The sequence below is a fragment of the Tamandua tetradactyla genome, chromosome 24 (genome assembly GCF_023851605.1).
Source record: "Tamandua tetradactyla isolate mTamTet1 chromosome 24, mTamTet1.pri, whole genome shotgun sequence".
Taxonomy (NCBI): Eukaryota; Metazoa; Chordata; class Mammalia; order Pilosa; family Myrmecophagidae; genus Tamandua; species Tamandua tetradactyla.
In genome coordinates this window covers 13,160,133-13,179,388 of record NC_135350.1, presented here as the reverse complement: position 1 = coordinate 13,179,388, position 19,256 = coordinate 13,160,133, and the positions used below count along the sequence as shown (strand labels likewise).

The 19,256-nt window shown below is 38.8% G+C and overlaps 1 protein-coding gene and 1 pseudogene across 2 annotated transcripts in view; one reads left to right on the top strand and one right to left on the bottom strand.

The window, feature by feature from the left end:
- Positions 1 to 19,256, bottom strand: part of CFI (complement factor I) — a 57,419-nt gene that overhangs the window by 7,365 nt on the left and 30,798 nt on the right. For both annotated transcript variants that reach the window (XM_077142554.1, XM_077142555.1), the window contains 7 exons: positions 19,014 to 19,127; positions 18,763 to 18,873; positions 14,003 to 14,026; positions 13,819 to 13,839; positions 10,618 to 10,653; positions 7,875 to 7,978; positions 7,593 to 7,696 (listed from right to left, as the gene is read on the bottom strand). In XM_077142554.1, the coding sequence (XP_076998669.1) occupies positions 7,593 to 7,696; positions 7,875 to 7,978; positions 10,618 to 10,653; positions 13,819 to 13,839; positions 14,003 to 14,026; positions 18,763 to 18,873; positions 19,014 to 19,127 (514 nt within the window). The remainder of the gene's footprint in view (positions 1 to 7,592; positions 7,697 to 7,874; positions 7,979 to 10,617; positions 10,654 to 13,818; positions 13,840 to 14,002; positions 14,027 to 18,762; positions 18,874 to 19,013; positions 19,128 to 19,256) is intronic.
- Positions 8,983 to 9,916, top strand: LOC143668441 (heterogeneous nuclear ribonucleoproteins A2/B1 pseudogene; annotated as a pseudogene).

The following is a 19,256-nucleotide window of genomic DNA, read 5'->3' as shown; positions in this document are numbered from 1 at the left end:
CTAGAAATGATTTAGCTTGGTGAAGAAGGTGTGCTGAAAGCTGAGAGACGCCAAAAGTTAGGCCTCTTGTGCTAAACAGTTAGCCAAGTTGTAAATGCAAAGGAAAAGTTTTTGAAGGAAATTAAAAGTGTTACTCCAATGAAAACACAAAGGATAAGAAAGCAAAATAGCTTTATTGCTGATATGGAGAAAGTGTTAGTGGTCTGGATAGGATACCAAATCGACCCAACATTCCCTTCAATCAAAGCCTAATCCAGAGCAAGGTCCTCAATCTCTTCAGTTCAAGGCTGAGAGAGGTGAGGAGGTGCAGAAGAAAAGTATGGAACCAGCAGAGGTTTGTTCATAAGGTTTAAGGAAAGAAGACATCTCCATAACATAAAGGTGCACGGTGAAGCAGCAGATGCGATGTAGAACCTACAGCAAGTTATAGAGAAGATCTAGCTAAGTTACTTGATGAAGGTGGCTACATTAAACAGATTTTCAATGTAGACAAAACAGCTTTCTGTTGGAAGAAGATACCATCTAGGGCCTTCCTACCTAGAGAGGACAAATCAGTGTCTGGCTTTAAAGCTTCAAAGGACAGGCTGACTCTTCTTAGGGATGGCGGCTTTAAGTTGAAGCCACTGTTCACTTACATGCCAAAACTTCTAGGGACCTTAAATTTTCTCTGTCTGTATAAGTGGAACAACAAAGCCTGGATGACAAAATCTGTTTACAGCATGGCTTACTCATTATTGTAAACCTAATGTTGAGAGTTACTACTCAGAAAAAAAGATTCCTTTCAAAATATAACTGCTCCTGCCCTCCCCCCTCTATGTAGGACATGACTCCCAGGGGGTCAACCTCCCTGGCAATGTGGGACAGAAATCCTAGAATGAGATGGGACTCAGCATCAAGGGATTGAGAAAACCTTCTTGACCGAAAGGGGGAAGAGAGAAATGAGACAAAATAAAGTGTCAGTGGCTGAGGGATGTCAAACAGAGTCAAGAATTTATCCTGGAGGTTATTCTTATGCATTATATAGATATCCCCTTTTTAGTTTATGGTGTATTAGAGAGGCTAGAGGGAAGTACCTGAAACTGTAGAGCTGCATTCCAGTAGCCATGTTTCTTGAAGATAATTGTATAATGATATAGCTTTCGCAATGTGACTGTGTGATTGTGAAAACCTTGTGTCTGATGCTCCCTTTAACTAAGGTATGGATGGATGAGTAAAAAATAAGGGTAAAAAAATAAACAAACAATAGGGGGAACAAAGGTTAAAATTAATTGAGTAGGTTAAAATGCTAGTGGTCATTGAAAGGGAGACCATGGTATAAGGGGTAGGGAATGTATGAGTTTTCTCTTTTTGCTGGAGACGTGCAAATGTTCAAAAAAATGTTAATGGTGATGAATACATGAGTATGTGACGATATTGTGCGCCATTGATAGTAACCATGTCAAGAATGTTTGTATGTCTGCTCATTGTTTAAAAATATTTTTAAAAAAATATTACTGCTTGTTGACAATGAACCTGGTCACCTAAGAACCCTGATGGAAATATACAATGAGATTAATGCTTCCATGCCTGCTAACACAACATCCATTATGCATCCCATGGACCAGAGTCATTTCAACTTTCAAATCACATTATTTAAGAAATACATTCCATAAGGCTGTAACTGCCATGGGTTTTTTAGATCCCTCTGATGGATCTGGACAAACCCAATTGAAAACTTTCTGGAAAGGAGTCACCATTCTAGATGCCATTAAGAACATTTGTCATTCATGGAAGGAGGTAAGAAAATCAACATTAACAGAAATTTGGAAGACGTTGATTTCAACCCTCATGGATGACTTTGAGGGGTTCAAGTCTTCAGTGGAGGAAATCACTGCAGATGTGGTGGAAACAGCAATAGCAAGAGAATTAGAATGAGAAGTGGAGCCTGAAGATGTGACTTAATTGCTGTAATCTCATAATAAAACTTTAATGGATGAGGAGTTGTTTCTTATGGAGGAGCAAAACAGGTGGTTTCTTGCAATGGAAATGACTCCTGGTAAAGATGCTGTGAGCATTGTCGACATGACTACAAAGGACTTAGACTATTACATCAACTTAGTTCATGCAGCAGCAGAATTTGAGAGGACTGACTCCAATCAGTTCTCCCACAGATAAAACGCTATCAAACAGCATCACATACTATAAAAAAATCTCTCTGAAAGAAAGAGTCAATCACTGCAGCAAACTCTGCTGTTGTCTTATTTTAAGACATTGCCACAGCCACCCCAACCTTCAGCCACCATCACTCCTGGTCAGTCAGCAGTCATCAGCACCAAGGCAAAATCCTCCAGCAGAAAGACTACAACTTGCTAAAGGCTCAGATGATGGTTAGCGTTTTTAGCAATATAGTATTTTTAAATTAAGGTATTTACATTTTTTAGATATAATGCCATTGCACACTTAATAGACTACAGTATAGTGTAAACATAACTTTTATTGCTCTGGGAACCAAAAATTAGTATGACTTGTTTGATTGCAATATTTGCTTGATTTGCAGTATCAAACCTGCAGTATCTCTGAGAAAAGGTGTGCCTGTAATCATAATCATTGGTGCTATACCTTAAGTTAAACAGTGATGTCCTAAGAACTACTGAGGTGTTCAGTATGCTTTCATTTATACTTAGTGTCCCAAGAATTCTATACTGTATATTAATTTGGGTTGTTTTTCAGGATCAAAGAGAATTTGTGTTAACCCCATTTATTCAGTTCACTTAACAAATGTTTATTGTGCACCTACTAAATACCAGGTACTATGTTAGGCACTGGAGATGCAACAATGAACAAAATTCAAAATGGTTCCTGCCTTCATGGAGCTTCAGAGTCTAGGGGAAGAGGCAGCATTAAATAGATAAATCATACTGATGAAGATATTCACCTGTTAAAAGAGAAGAATCAATAGTATTTGGAGTTCTAAGAACATATAGAGAGGGCTTGGGCTTAAAGGAGTAAGAAGGTTCTCTGAGGAAGTAAAGATTGAGCTCAAAACTGAATTAAAAATAGCATATCTAGGGAAAGAGGGCAGGGCAGGTCACTTCAGGCAGGGGAAACAATAAATGAAGGTCTATTTGCAGGGAGCAGCAAGGTGCATTTGAATAGCCCAAAGAAGTCCAGAGTGAATGGAACAGAGAGCAGGAGATGGAGCTGTGCGGCAAGAGGAGATTGGCAAGATTAAGTAGAGGGTCAGACCAGGGCCTAATAGATCACAAAAACTTTGTTTAGATTTTTATCCTAAGGTATGCAAAGCCATTATATTTTTGGGGGGGTGGGTGGGGGGAGGTGCATGGTCTGGGAATTGAACCCAGGTCTCCCGCATGGATAAGGCATTAGATTTTAAATGATAAGTGATCAAAACCATGCATGGAAACATTACTCTTGCTGGATAGTTAGAAGCAGGAGGTAGGGAAGAGTGGATGTAGGTATACTAATTAGGAGGCAATTCTTATAATTCAGCTAAGAGGTAAAATCTGAGGGTGGGGGGAATGGAACAATAATTGTGGACATGGAAAGAAGTTTTGAGAATTAAATACTTAGAAATTAATAATACCATCTATAGTTGGCTATACATCAACTGGACTGGGTTGCTGTAGAAGAGAGAAAACGGGTCAGGGTTGATGTTAGATTTCTGACTTGTGTAACTAGATGAATGGCTGGTATCATTTGCTGAATTTGGAAACACGGGAACAGAATTGGGTTTGGGGGAAAGGGGATTATCATGTGTTCAGTCTTAGATATTTTGAATTTGATGTGCTTTGATATCAAAGAAAAAAGTCAGAGAAGTGACATCTACATAAGATGGAATATTATGCAGCGGTAAGACAGAATAAAGTTATGAAATATGTAACAACATGAATGGACCTTAAGGACATTATGCTGAATGTGATTAGCCAGAAACAAAAGGACAAATACTGTATGGTCTCACTGATATGAACTGATATTAGTGAATACACTTGGAATATTTCCTTGGTAACAGAGACCATCAGGAGATAGAAATAGGGTGAGATATTGGGTAATTGGAGCTGAAGGGATACAGATTGTGCAACAGGACTGAATATAAAAACTCAGAAATGGACAGCACAATACTACCTAAGTGTAATGTAATTATGTTAAAACACTGAATGAAGCTGCATGTGAGAATGATAGAGGGAGGAGGGCTGGGGACATAAATGAAATCAGAAAGAAAGATAGATGTTAAAGATCGAGATGGTATAATCTAGGAATGCCTAGAGCGTATAATAATTGTGAAATGTACAATGTACAAATTTTAAAAATGTTTTTGCATGAGGAAGAACAAAGGAATGTCATTATTGCAGGGTGCTGAAAATAGATGGTAATTAATATTTTTAAATGTCACCTTATGTGTGAGACTAAAGCAAAAAATGTTTGTTACAAAATTTATATTTTGACTAGAGCATTTCCTAATATAACTCATGTAGATAGTTTGATTGAATGTCATAAGTACTTGGAATCTCAGGTAGGACATGAGATTTTGTTGGTTTGTCCAGAGTGATGCCCCGATGAATCCCAGAGTGATTTGATCAGTGACTGGAAAAGTATTTGCAAGCCCCCTTCGGGGAATGGTGAGAGCGGGGAGAAATTCAACTTCCCCAAGTTGAATTCTTGATATTCTCACAAGCAGTGTGGACAACCAAAGCTATAGGCTGAGCCCCCAGTCTTGGGGTTTGTTCATATGAAACTTAACTCCACAAAGGATAGGTCAAGTCTACTTAAAATTTAGGCCTAAGAGTCACCCCCAGAGAGCCTCTTTTGTTGCTCAGATATGGCCTCTCTCTCCAGCCAACATGATGAGCAGTCTCACCACCCTCCCCCTCTCTGCGTGGGACATGACTCCCAGGGGTGTGGACCTTCCTGGCAACGTGGGACAAAGATCCTGGAATGAGCTGAGACTCAGCATCAAAGGACTGAGAAAAACCCTAGAATGAGCTGAGAATTAACAGCAAGGGATTGAGAGAACCTTCCCGACCAAAAGGGGGAAGAGTGAAATGAGACTAAGTGTCAATGGCTGAGAGATTCCAAACAGAGTCGAGAGGTTAGCCTGGAGGTTATTCTTATGCATTAAGTAGATATCACCTTGTTGTTCAAGATGTAGCAGAGAGGCTGGAGGGAACTGCTTGAAAATGTAGAGCTGTGTTCCAGTAGCCATGTTTCTTGATGATGATTGAACAATGATATAGCTTTCACAATGAGACTCTGTGAATGTGAAAACCTTGTGTCTGATGCTCCTTTTAGCTACTATATCAACAGAAGAGTAGAACATATGGAATAAAAATAAATAATAGTGGGAACAAATGTTAAAATAAATTAAGTTTGAAATGCTAGTGGTAAATGAAAGCGAGGGGTAAGGGGTATGGTATGTATAATCTTTTTTTTTTTCTCTGTTATCGTTTTATTTCTTTTTCTAAATCGATGCAAATGTACTAAGAAATGATGAATATGCAACTATGTGATGATATTAAGAACTACTGATTTTATATGTAGAATGGAATGATATCTTAATGTCTTGTTTGTTAATTTTTTTTAATTAATAAAAAAAGTTATAAAAAAAAAAAGTCAGAGAAGGTATGGCCAGAAAGGTAGGTAGAAACCTAGGAACATGTAGTTCACAGAAACCAAGAAGAAAGGATTTTTCTTAAGGAAGAACCTAGATTTGGCTCATTACTCCAATCCCTGAAGATCTTTAGGGGCATCATTCATCATCTTGTCTATCCCTCCCAGCTTTGGGTTGCCTGCAGATGTGCTAAATAGGCCTTTATCTAAATTACTGTCAAATATGCTGAATTGACTTTTTTGTGGCTCTGCTACTGACTAGTAGTATGCCTTTAGCTAAGTTATGTCACTTCCCAGCCTCAGTCTGCTTATCCACAAAATGGGGAGAATAATATTTACCTTTTAGGATGTTTTAAGAATATTAAACAAAATAGTATGTGAAAGTGCCTGGCACAGTACCTGGTCTGCAAGAGGTGCTCAATAAACAATGTTTCATTCATGCTAAAGATCAGAACCAAAGCCAGAGTCCTAAGCCAAGCCTCCCTCCAAGCTTACTTTGTTTCATTTATCAACACTCTTTGGGTACTGCCATTTGGCCACTTAGAACTTGCCTTATTGGTCCTGCATCAAACCTGTATTTCCCATGTCTAGGTAAGTCTGAGATTTCTTGTCATATGTCAATGCTTAATCCAGACATATACCCACCCAACTTCTATGACCAGAGAATCTCAAAACCCTGTCAAAGGAGTAAAGAACACAACTTGCTCTTCAACAGACACATCTTCAACTCCTCAGCAGGCTAATTCCACAATGACTGATGGCCCTTCAGCCAAGACCTGCTGGAGCCCAGAGAACTTAGAAACAGTAAACTTTACTGGATACCCCTGAAGTGGTGCAGCTTGATGGCCCTGCCCCCATGCTGCTATGCCTAGGTCACGCATATATACAATTTATCCAAAATCATTGAGCAAGCCAATCAGTGCTGAACTAGTACGTGGGTTAATTAGCACAGAGTTTTGAGCAGTTCCTTTAGTGCCTGGAATTCATATCAAATATATTTAAGGTATATGAGTGGGAGAAAATATATGTTTGGAGGCTTTAAATGCATGCAACTCTTTAAGCAACATGCTTATTGAGATGAGACGAGACATGCTGGGTTGGTATTATATCTTTATAAACTTTTCATTCATAACCTCTTCCAAATAGTTTGGTTCTACCAAATATAGTAAATTAAAACAGAACAGGGACTTTATATACTTTCATGCTGTCTCAGCATCTCAGGTGGGCAGTAACATAAGGGACTTCTACATTGTCATCATGCCTCAGCATCTTACAGCCTACCATGAAGGCCCTCACTGACCACCCTGGCACATAGTTATACATGATAAACAGCTTCTCCCTTCCTCCCCACATCCTACCTGGGTTGGTAATCCCAAGAAAGTCTAAAACAAACTCTCCAATTCCCACTGTTGCTTGACCAACTGCTACAGCACCACCCAGCTAACACTATAAAGGCCTAGTCTCCAGGTCCACTGTGACCTTTGCTCCCTGCCTGCTTGGTTGAGCTTATGCTCCTGAGGTTTTTCCCTTTGGGACCCTACGAGATGTTTCCCCCTGTGAGCCTGCGAAGTGTGGTGCTCCTCTCTGTTTTAAGACCTGTGAGTACTGATAAACTTCTGTTTCATACATCTCTGGTGTCATTCATCCTCACTGCACATGACTATCTTTATAAAGAGCTTTACAATGCTGGGTAGTACCTGCTCACCTTTCCACCATGTAAATGAGCCCAGGGAAGAACTTGGTACCTACAGGTTTGATCTGAGCTGGCCAGCTGGGATCAAGTGACTTGGGCTGTGGGGCCCACGGTAAAGTCTGGGGGTGAGCATCTGGGGTCCATGTCATGAATACCAGAAGCTATTTAGCAGTTTACAAAGTAGAACTTTTCAAAGACTTTCCCTGGATAATACTTTATTCACCTTCTGTCACTATTTCTATTACCCATTTTCATTGTTTCAGGAAATCCACAATCAACTGAAGACATCTTTTACCTGACGCAATGTGCAGCAGTCAGAATCCAACAGCCACCAATATAAATTCCTCCACAGATCAGTTTTTCACCATCCTTAATTGCCATCTGCCATGGGAAATCTTTCTACAAAAGACATTTGTGTGGTCACTGCCATTTTACCAGACAGTGTTACAAAGGGGTATCCCTAACTATGTCCATTATAAGACTCCCAATCTCTTATCATTACATCATCCCCCAAATTATCTTTTCCACTTGGGCCGTTCCTGGGAAGTTAACGGTATGGCTTTTCGTGCAGGTTTACCATGTGCGCAGGCTTTCCCCCCACCACTCGTTTCCTTCGGGTGGGTATGTTCTCTTTAACTCCGCAGGATAGTTTAGGTAAAAGTGACTTTATCCATTTTCTTTCTTCAAGAAAGGAAGAGAGTGCATCATTATTATTTTAAACCCATTACCTAGTGAACAGATACTTCCTGATTATGTATGCCACAAAAAAAGAGCAGAGTCACAACTAATTCAAAACAGACCTATTTCAGTGGATGCTAAAATGTGGATGCACTTTTTTTTTTTTTTTTTTTATTTACATGGGCAGGCACCAGGAATCGAACCTGGGTCCTCTGGCATGGCAGGCAAGCGTTCTTGCCTGCTGAGCCACTGTGGTCCGCCCTGGATGCACTTTTTAAAAAAAATTTTTATTCTGGCCTAATATTAAAATTGGCTTGATTTTCTGATGCTCTGTCAAAAGGTAGACTGTTGGAAGAAAGAGTTTATCAGCCACTAATAGATGAGGGATGGCATGTGCCCAGACATTACTGCAGGGACAGCTCAGGAGGGGACCACAGCCCAAATCATCAGAATAAGGTGACACAAGGAACTGCATCTTCTCACCTTTACAGCTTTGTATTTTCTAGAGGCTGTTCATATGGATCTCTTTTCAATAATATTAATATTAATATTAATGATGTTAATATTGAGCACTTTCTAAGTGACCAATACAAAGTGTGCTAAGCGCCTTGCATTTGCTTTATCTCATTTAATCATCATAACAACTCTTTAGAGGTAATGGGCCAAGGACCCCTGGAAAATCCAGCATCAATGGGCCAGGGAGAGTTTTTTTTTAGCCATTTGACATGTGATGACGTTTTCTTCCTCTGTGGGCACCCACATGCGGTGCATTGGTCACTAAGAAAATGTGGTGGGATGAGGTTTCTGACATGAATTTGCAAAAGAATACACCACAAAGGAAGAAAGTTAAAGTATATGCTCTCTCTACTTTCTTTATATATGTCACCATTCATGAAAATTTTTGCAAGCTTGCTTTTTTAGTAATGCTTATAGAGCCCCAAATAAGAAAGAAAATCAAGTAACACTGTCAATCTTTTAGTCCATACAAGAAGGAGGTAGGTGTGGTCATGAGAGACCCCCAAACAAAGCATTCCAGAGGCTTTGATTCTGTGACTTACTCTCGTGTTGGGTGCAGCAATGTGTGCTCAACCACACAAGGTTGATGGGCATGCAGCAGACCCCAAGACAGCTGTTTCTAGAGAGGATTCTGTAAAGCCTGGTGCCCATCTAACAGTGAAGAAAATTTTTGTTCATGGTATTAAAGAAGATACAGAAGAATATCATTTGAGAGAATACTTTGAAAAGTATGACAAGATTGAAACCATAGAAGTTATGGAAGACAGGCAGAGTGGAAAAAAGAGAGGATTTGCTTTTGTAACTTTTAACGATCATGATACAGCTGATAAAATCATTGTTCAGAAATGCCACACTGTTAATGGACATAATTGTGAAGTGAAAAAGGCCCTTTCTAAACAAGAGATGCAGTCTGCTGGATCACAAAGAGGTCGTGGAGGTGGATCTGGCAACTTTTTGGGCTTAGGAGGGAACTTTGGAGGTGGTGGAGGGAACTTTGACTGTGGTAGAAACTTTGGCGGAAGAGGAGGCTGTGGTGGTGGAGGTGCTGGCAGCAGAGGTAGTTATGGAGGAGGTGATGGTGTGGACATAATGGGTTTGGAGGGGATGGTGGCAACTATAGCCACCTGGTTATAGCAGTAGAGGTGGTTTATGGTGATGGTGGACCAGGATATGGAAACCGAGGTGGTGAACATGTTGTTGTTGGTGGAGGATGTGATGGTTACGATGAAGGAGGATATTTTGGTGGAGGTAATTACGGTGGTGGTGGCACCTATAATGATTTTGGAAATTATAGTGGATGACAGCAGCCAAATTACGGACCCAAAAAATGGATCAGTTTTGGTGGAAGAAGCTCAGGCAGTACCTTATGGTGGTGGTCATGCATCTGATGGTGGAAGAGGTGGAACTGGTAGCAGAAGGTTCTAAAAACTCAACAGAAAATGGCTACAGTTCATAGCGGGAGAGAGAGTGAAGAGGAAATCTTCTGGTTACTTTGAGACAGTCATCCCTAATGCATTAAAGGAACGATAAAAATTTGCCATAGAAGGAACAATGACCCATAATCAGAAAAGTTACTGCAGTTTAAAAAGGAGATCTCTTGTTCAGGACTGTCATAGCCACAGTTTGCAAAAAGTGCCTCTTTTGACTACTACAGCATAGTGTCAATTAGACGTACACTCCTGAGGTCTTTCATCTGTTGTAATTTTTTCTTTTTCTTTTTATTACATCAGGTATATTGCCCTGTAAACTGTGGTAGTGGTAGTTACCAGGAATAAAAAAATTAAGGAATTAAAAAAAAATTTATGCTAAGGGTCATGTTTGAAATTTGGTTGTTTTTGACAAGACTGATGTGACAACGTTCATAACAAAAACTTTATGCAGGTGCATTGTTTTCATTTCAAAACTAGCCATATGAAATAATGCATTTTTAAAAACAGTTCTCAAGAAGCATTTATGCTTGTTTACATAAAAAATGATAGGGATAAGAGAATAATTTATTTAATTTAAGTTGAGATCAAGATTAATTGTGCTTGAATCAATCATTCACACTCACATATTCATATATGACATTAACTGCAAACTTAAACCAATAAAACACTAGTAAAAAGAGTATAGTATTTATTTACCTGCATCCATATCAGCAGTCAAGATTTCCGTTTCCTCTATAAAAAAAAGTTCCAATGTTAGAGTTGTGTTTATAGTAAAAAATAAATCACTTTAAAAACTTAAACTTTGATAATAACTTTTTTCTTAAACTTGTCCTCCCTTTTAAAAAAGCTACACAAAATCCCTAAAGCATATCATCTTGTTTCCTTTCTATGGTCAGGTTATTGTGAAGGTGGGAGATGAACCACCTAGAAATTCTTGCAGGGCACAAACTAGAAGTGTCTGTTGGTACAAGTGAGTGGCCAGACTTGCCGTGCTGCAGTTTTCTGAGTTAGAATGGGTAAAGTGCAAGAGCTGAGAGAAGGAAAGCTTTTCTTTCGACTCTATGGATACATGAGGTCTTTACATAAGGTATTGTGCTGGTTTGAGACTGTTATGTCCCAGAAAAGTCTATGCTATTTTAATCCAATCTTGCAGGGGCAGACCTATTATAGGGCGGGACCTTTTGATTAGGTTGCTTGCATAGAGATGTAACCCTGCCCATTCAAGGTGGGTCTTAATCCACTTACTGGGGTCCTTTAAGAGGGAAACATTTTGGAGTGCTCATACAAACACAGACGTTTGGAGATGTAGGCAGAAAATGCCCTGGGAAATGCTAAGCGAAGAGATAAAATCCAGAATTTGCCACAGAGAAGCTAAGAGAGGATTCATAGATGCTTAGAGAGAGAAATGCCTAGAGACACTAACAGATGACCCACAGGATACAGAGAGAAAGCCACTAGAATGAGAAGCTGAAAACAAGGTCCAGTGGATGCCAGCCATGTGCCTTCCCAGCTGACAGAGATATTCCAGATGCAGACAGTCTTTCTTCAGAGTCCAGGGATCATCTTGTTGATGCCTTAATGCAAACATTTTCATGGTCTTAGAACTGTAAATTTGTAGCTTAATAAATCCCCTCTGTAAAACCCAATCCATTTCTGGTATACTGCATTCCGGCAGGTCTAGCAAACCAAAATAGATAGGGAGCAGTCACCAATACTGACCAAATCAGTCCTCAGTTGATGTTCAAAAGTCTCTGCTCATTTATCCATAATAAAGCACCTCATAAAGGGGCCATGCAAACAAGGATGTTTTATTTGCTTGAATATTAGGCAGGGTCAATGTTAGGCATCTGAGATGTAGGAGTCAAAAGGGAAAAAAAAAATTCTCTTTTCTTCTTTGAATGCTTGTTTGAAGCTGTATGGTATGCGCCTATCTTCAGTCTGCCACCCTAGAACATTTCAGGAGATGGAATCATGATGGTTCTCCTGGGGAATCTGAAGGAAAATTCCCATGCTTTTGCTGCTGTACATTAGACAAGGGTGTAGATGCGATGTCATGGCCAGCTGGGAGGGCAAGGCTACCATGCTGCAGGTGTTCTGTGTATTTTCCCTGGATTTCCCAAGTTCTGTTTGGGACAGGCATACATCTATCTGCTATGCTACACAATGAGGTTGTTTTCTGAGGCAGAGAGAGACTGTGCCCAGGAGCATTCATAAATGCACCTTCACAAATCAGAGAAGATTCAACATTCATATTAAATCCTCAACAAAGGAAAATGAGAAGGATCCAGTGTAGTTGGGGGACACTGGATATTAGAAGAACAAAACAGAGATTCAAAAGTTCAAACCATAAGAAAAACAATGGACTTTGATTATATAAAAATAAAGGATTTCTACTCAACAAAACCCACCCTGTATAAAGCCAACAGACGTGACAGAATGGAAGAAAGAATTTGCAATGTTTAAAAATGACAATGGATTAATATCTATAATGTACAAGGAACCCTTGAAAATAAACAAGAAAAATGACAGCGACCCCAACATGAAATTGGGCAAAGAAAGTTAACCAGGAAAAGGATAGAAGAGAAAAAAGGAAGAGGAAACTCAAAAAGCTAGCTAGCATGCACATGAAGAGAAACTCAAAATCATCATTTATTAGAGAAATACTAATTGATAAATCATGACTATCACTTTATCCCATGAGACGAGCAAAACTGGAAAGCTGGATAATGCCAAATGTTGGTGGGGTTGAGGAGAACCCTCAGGTATTGTTGGTGGGAGTGCGGACTAGTGCTGCTATGCCCCCAAACATCTAGGCACTGCTTAGTCAAATGAAGTACATGTATATCTCGAGACCCAACAATTCCTTACCTAGGTATACGATCTCCCCAAATTCTCCCACATACCCTCCAGGAGAAGATATTCACCACAATGTGACTGTGTGGCTGCTGGGAAAGCGGAGGGTAAATTGTGCAAGATGAACCCCACAGAGTATTTTATGCAACAGTTAGAAGCAACAGATTAGATGAACACACAGCAGCATGGACAGATTCAAAAATGTTTTTTGAAAAGAAAAGAAAAAAGAAAACAAGATCTACAACACATTATCAAGTGGACTAAAAATATACGCTCAGAAAAAAATGGCTTTGCTTGGATCAGTGGCGATTATGTGCAATGACATGAAGAGTCTGAATAACTCGTTCCTCTGCACCTGAGGTCAAAAAGCAGGAAGGAAGAAAGGAAGGAGGGAGGGAGGGAGGGAGGAAAGGAGAGAGGGGGGAAAAGGAATAAAGCAGAGGTGAGGAAAAAGAACAGCAACTTCGGAGGTCAAAGTGATAAGATAGAGGGTGGACTAAGAAGTCACTGAGAAGAGGCATTTGGAATAAGGGGTGATCTTGAGCATCGAAGTCCCCAGGAAAGTTAAGATATACCAAGGAGCACTATGAACTTCTGACATTATATGGGTTCAGGACTTGAGTCATTTTATATGAATATTAAAGAAAAGGGTGACTCCAAAGAGCCAGAGGACTTAGGAACAACCGGCTTGTGTAAGTAAAGAAGAAAATATCTACCACGAAAAGATCTCATCTTTCCTCTGGTGGCAATTTCTTCAGGAGCTGCCTCAGTTTTGAGGAAAAAGACAAAGAGGATAAGCGTTATTTGGCAAATGCCAAATGTGAAGGGAAGGGTCCACTTTTGGCGGTGATTTGGTCAGCAGGCTGTGGATGGGACTGTGAGAATTGGGTTTATCACTGTGACTACAGTCATGCTAAAAGTAGGTGTTGGTAACACACAGTCTTATCATCCTAAGTGAATATTGACATTAAAATATGAGAAGAAAACAGTACCTTAATTTTGTTTCAAGTCTGCAATATCCCAAGAATTTATCAAAAGTTTTACCTTGAACCTCTGCTGCAAAAACTGAAAACAAAAACAAAAAAATTTACCATGGCATAGGATAAATTTTATTTGAGCAAAAAAAAAAAAGTACACTATATCAATGTTGTATATGTAAAATATAAGCTATAGCAACTTATTCTTGCTATCAAATAATATAAATATTCTATTATAAAAATAGATTTACCTCGAATTTCAGGATGTCCAGTTTCTAAAAACAAAAGACAAAAACTCACTATACCAAAGAGATCATATTCACTTGAATAAAATAGACACAAATCATTACTATTCCAAAAACATGAACAACTTAAATTAATATTTACAAAATGATAAAATAAACCACAGGGTGCCATCTTACTTTGGTTTTTAATACAGCAAAACATTTTTTTTTTAATCTCACAACTAAACAACTTGATTTAACCACAGCAAGGAAATCATTTCAACTTGAATTTTAAAAAGAGGTTAGTAGTTTAGATACATTTGAACACCCATTTGATGACAAACCTACCATACTGTGATGCAAAATTTATAACCATTTTAAATGTGTATAAAAGAAGGCCTTATACCTCAGTCTCTCTAAGCCCAACTCAGCAAGTGAAATCATGTGGGACATGACATTCAGGGGTGAAAGTCTCCCTAGTGACATGGGAGAGGACTCCCAGGGATGAATCCAGACCTGGCACCATGGAGTGAACAATTACATCTTGACCAAATGGGGGAAAAGAAGTGTAATTAATAAAATATCAGTGGCAGAGAGTGTTCAAATAGAGTTGAGAGGCTACTCTGGAGGCTGCTCTTAAGCAAGCTTCAGGTAGACCTTGCTACCTATCATAACCTGCCAACCCCCAACCAGGACCATTCCAGCCAAGCCTAAAGAACCTTTAGGGCAATTTATAAGATTCCACAAGGGTTCCAGGCACTAGAGTAACTTGCCAGAAACCTACAACTTCCAGATGAATCCCTGGTCCAGATAAGTCCTGAAATTTAGTGTAGCCTCTCCAGAACATTCGATAGTTCCATCTCCCTACCCTATATTAGTGACAGACCCTTCCAATATAAAAAATTTAGAATGGCCACAGCCCAAACAACCCCAGTGAGAGGTACGGAAAGATCAAAGGTGATAGTGGAATTATACATAGAAGATAGGACTTAAATGAATATGAATGCTCAATCATTAAATCGATATCTCTTTTAGTCTCCAGCATTTTAGAGCAGCTAGAAGTAAAAACCTAAAATTGTGGAATTGTAACCCATGTCAAAGTCTGAAATATGTTCTACAACTAATTGTGGTGCTGTGCTTGGAAATTTATAGCTTTTTTGTACATATGTTATTGTTCACAAAAAAAAAAAGTCGACTGTGATGATAAAAAAGTATTTAAGCCCTCTAGCCTTCTGTATTCTGGAGCAGCTAGAAGGAAAAATATGAGAGGATCGTATGGTAGCCCATGACAAACTCTGTGATCTGTCCTGTAACTACTTTTTGAAGAGTGCTTTGAAAACTACTGCTTTTTCTATTTCTTTGCTTTGTGTATATGTTATGCTATACAATAAAAAAAAAGTTGTTTTTTTTTTTTTTAAAAAATAAATGATCTTGAAGTCAGGATCTAATCCAAACCTTCCTTTGATTTAGTGATTCTGACCTGGCCACTTAAAGGAGAGGCCAATGAACACATTAATATATTTATTTCATACCTCTACCTTCACTTGCCCTCTGCTGAGGTGATGCTGGGGAGCAATAAAAATAATGGCTAAACACCAAAGGCAGAGCTCATCTAAAGAAGGGTAAACTGAGGTAAGAGTGACAGGTGACTAAATGGTATTTTCTTATGGATTCAAGAAATAGATGAAAATAAGAAAACTTTTCTTATAGTTATCCCTTCCAGTCCTATATTTTTTCTCATAAACTAAGAAACCATGCTTGTTTGTTTTTTATCTTAAACTTTAAGTTTTGAATAAAGAGGAGGAGGAAAGGGAGAGGAAAGATGAGGAAGAGAAGGAGGAAAAGAAGACCAAAATATACTAAAGAAATGGGATCAAACTGTCAGACTTCACTGGCAAAAGTCAAGTTTGCTGCCCTCCTCCCCCAAAAATGTTTCCTTCTTCCTTTCCACTCTTTACAAAGGATTGAATTAAATTTAATGAACATGAAAGTCTTTCGCTCAACCGCTTATACACCCTTCAAAAGAAACTAATGGTTTGATATCCTAAAAAGCACACTCTCTAATTTAAGACCTGATATCAATGGAAAAATACAACAAAATTTCAGTAAAGTCAAATACTTGGTCTCCCAAGAATGTAAAATTATAATAAATATGAATTCTTCTATCCCTTTATATCTTCAGCTTTTTATGTGAAGATGTGTGTACACTTCTAGGACTAAAGTGTACACACATCTTTCAGAAACTAAAAACAATTAGATGGATTATTTACTACAAACTTTAAAGCAGTTTACTCTTGAGAAGGGGAGGTTAGACAAAGACAAAAAACTATAATAAACAATTAAAAGTAAGTGGCGTGCTGGTGCTGACCGTAGCTTGCAAAAGCCTGCTGCATCCATTACACATGCTCTGGGATGTCATGTTAGTAGCTCGAAATCACCCACGGTGGAGTGTTACACCACCGAAATTGGCAAAAGCTACAAATCACAGTTTGCCCTACCCAACCCAGGAAACCAACTGTTAAACATTTACCAGCGACATCGCCAAGGAGGTTCCATAAAAGAGGTAAATGTAAACAGACCTACTCTTCCCACAGCCTTCCCCATTTTTGAAAGCATCTCCATCCTTTTGATCCTTAGGCCCAAAGCCTTGGACTCATCCATGACTGCTCATTTGCTCACACCCCTGCCCCCATTACAATCTATCAGCAAATCTTCTTGGCTCTTCCTTCAAAATAGATTCAGAATCTGCCCATCTCTCACCCCTTCTACTCCTACCAACTTGTCCTGCTCACCATTATTTCTTCCTTGAATTACTGCAGTAGTTTCCTAACTGCTCCTGTTTTTCTCCTTGCTCCTCATAAAGCCTATTCTTCACCCAGAATGATCTTGATTTGAAATGAAACTCATTTTAAATCAGGTCATGTAGTGGCCCCTCTTTCACTCACTAACAAACTTTATTTAACCCACCCTGACCCATCTGTCTGCCTGGGCCACCTCTACAGTATGACCCACACTCACTACCACCATCTGTGCCACCTGCCACAGTCGCCACCTGGTTACTTGTTCCTCACACATACCAGGAATGTTCCTCTCTTAGGAACACCACACTGGCTGGTGCCTCTGCCTGGAACGCTCTTCCCCAGACATCTGCATGACTAGCTCCATCGTTTCCTTCAGATCTTTACCTAAAAGTTACTTCACTGAGGCCTTCCCTGGCCACCTTATCTAAAACTTCAAAACTTACCCCTTGACATTTTATATCCTTCTTTGCTGCTTTAGTTTTTCTCCTTAGCACTTATTCTTTTACCAGATATGTTACTGATTTCTCTTGTTTATTGCCTCTCTTCCCCCACTTCAATGTAAAATACTTGAAGGGACAAGGATCTTTGAAAATGCTATTCTTCATTGTAACCCTAACGTCTAAAACAAGGGCCCAGTATACATAGTAGGCATTCGATAGTATTTGTAGAATGAATAAATAATTCAGAGATATTTTTCCTCTGGAAAGCATCAATGGGAGAAAAAAAAATCAGTCAGTGTAGCACAGGGTATATATCCAGTAAATATTTTTAACTTGGAGTTTGCCCACAGGGCACCAACTCATTGCTTTGAAACTCAGTAAGTAAAGGGGAAGAATTAAGCATTATTCTGCCTTTCTACTACGAACTGAATTTCATAGCAACCAAATAGTGATGATGGAACATTCTTCTTTATATAATTCCAATTAATAAATGCAGAAGGCATAACAGAATTAGAAATCTATTGATAACCCCTATTGACAAAATAGATCTAGGAAACAATCCTCAAAGTCTGCTAAAACCATTTCATAAAAGATTGTAGGGGAGCTTTTTAATCACAAGATGAAGCTGATCCAGTGATCAATCTTGGCATTACTAAGTGGGGCATCCAGAGAACAGGACAATATAGCATCCTATCATATATATATATATAATATATATATGGAAGTACATGGCAACACCTGAGAATTCTTGCCTAAAATACTTAACTTTGCATCTAACCAATCCTCTAGAATCTAGAGACCTGTTCAGAATTTATGGGAAATTCACGAGATCAAGGAACACATCCACAGCTCAAGGAAAAAATTAGCCATATCCAGGATGAGGGGTGCCCTATCGGCAAATGATTCTGGTTCCCTCAAAATTCAATGGCATGAAAAAAATTAGGGGTGGATGCATGGGTGGGTAGCACATACAGAATAAAAGAGACTTAAAAAACTTAACACCCAAATACAATGTGTAGTTTGTTTTTTTTTATCCTGATTCAAGTACATTAAAAAGACACTTTTGAGAGAGTCGGGAAAATTTGAACATGGGCTATTATTAAATGACACTAAGGAATTATTGTTTTTAGTTATGTTAATGGTGGGATGGTTATATATATATATAATGTTTTTGCCGTTAGAAATGAAAAGAGGTGAAGTGACAAAATACTCCAACAAACAAAGTGGAGGAGAGGTAAGCAAGTTTGGCAAAATATTGAAAATTGTTGAAGCTAGGAGATAGGTACATATTGGTTCACTCTAATACTCTGTCTATTTTTGTATATGTGGGAACATTTTTTTAATAAAAACTTCTAAAATAGCAAATAAATATTTACCGAATGAAAAATATGAGGAGGTGATCATTCCACAGTTCTTCAAATGTCCATTCAAAGGACTCTTAACTGCTATACTCCTATGGTCACTTATGATTACATTTCACCTACAGAAGAGTTTCAGAATTCCTGGATCATATAAGGAAGAAAAGCAACTGCAAAATTTAACTTACCTTTACAACCAGCTTCATCATCTCCTGTGATGCAGTCGACCTCCCCATTGCATTTATACTGTTTTGGAATACAAACACCTGATTTACAAAAGAAACTTTCACCTCGGCATGCTGTGAAAACATAAATAGAAGAGATTTCTTCATTTCTTAAAATTGAATGAGATGAAATCTTAAAATGCAATGGTAGTGTTGTTTTTGTATTTTTTAGTCTTGAGAATGCACTTGGGGGATTAACCTAGATTTATCTCTACCTTTACAACACAGCTCATCACTTTGGTCTCCACAATCATTGATACCATTACAGGCTCTCTTCTGAGGAATGTATTTTCCATTCACACACTGAAACAAGTTGCCTGTTGGATAATCTGTAAAGCAAGGACTTTGTTTGTGAAATTCATTTACAGAGTTGTGACATGATATCCTTATCACATTTTTGGAATAATGGGGTCAGGAATCAGGATCTCTTGCTACACATTGGAAACACTGGTTCTCAC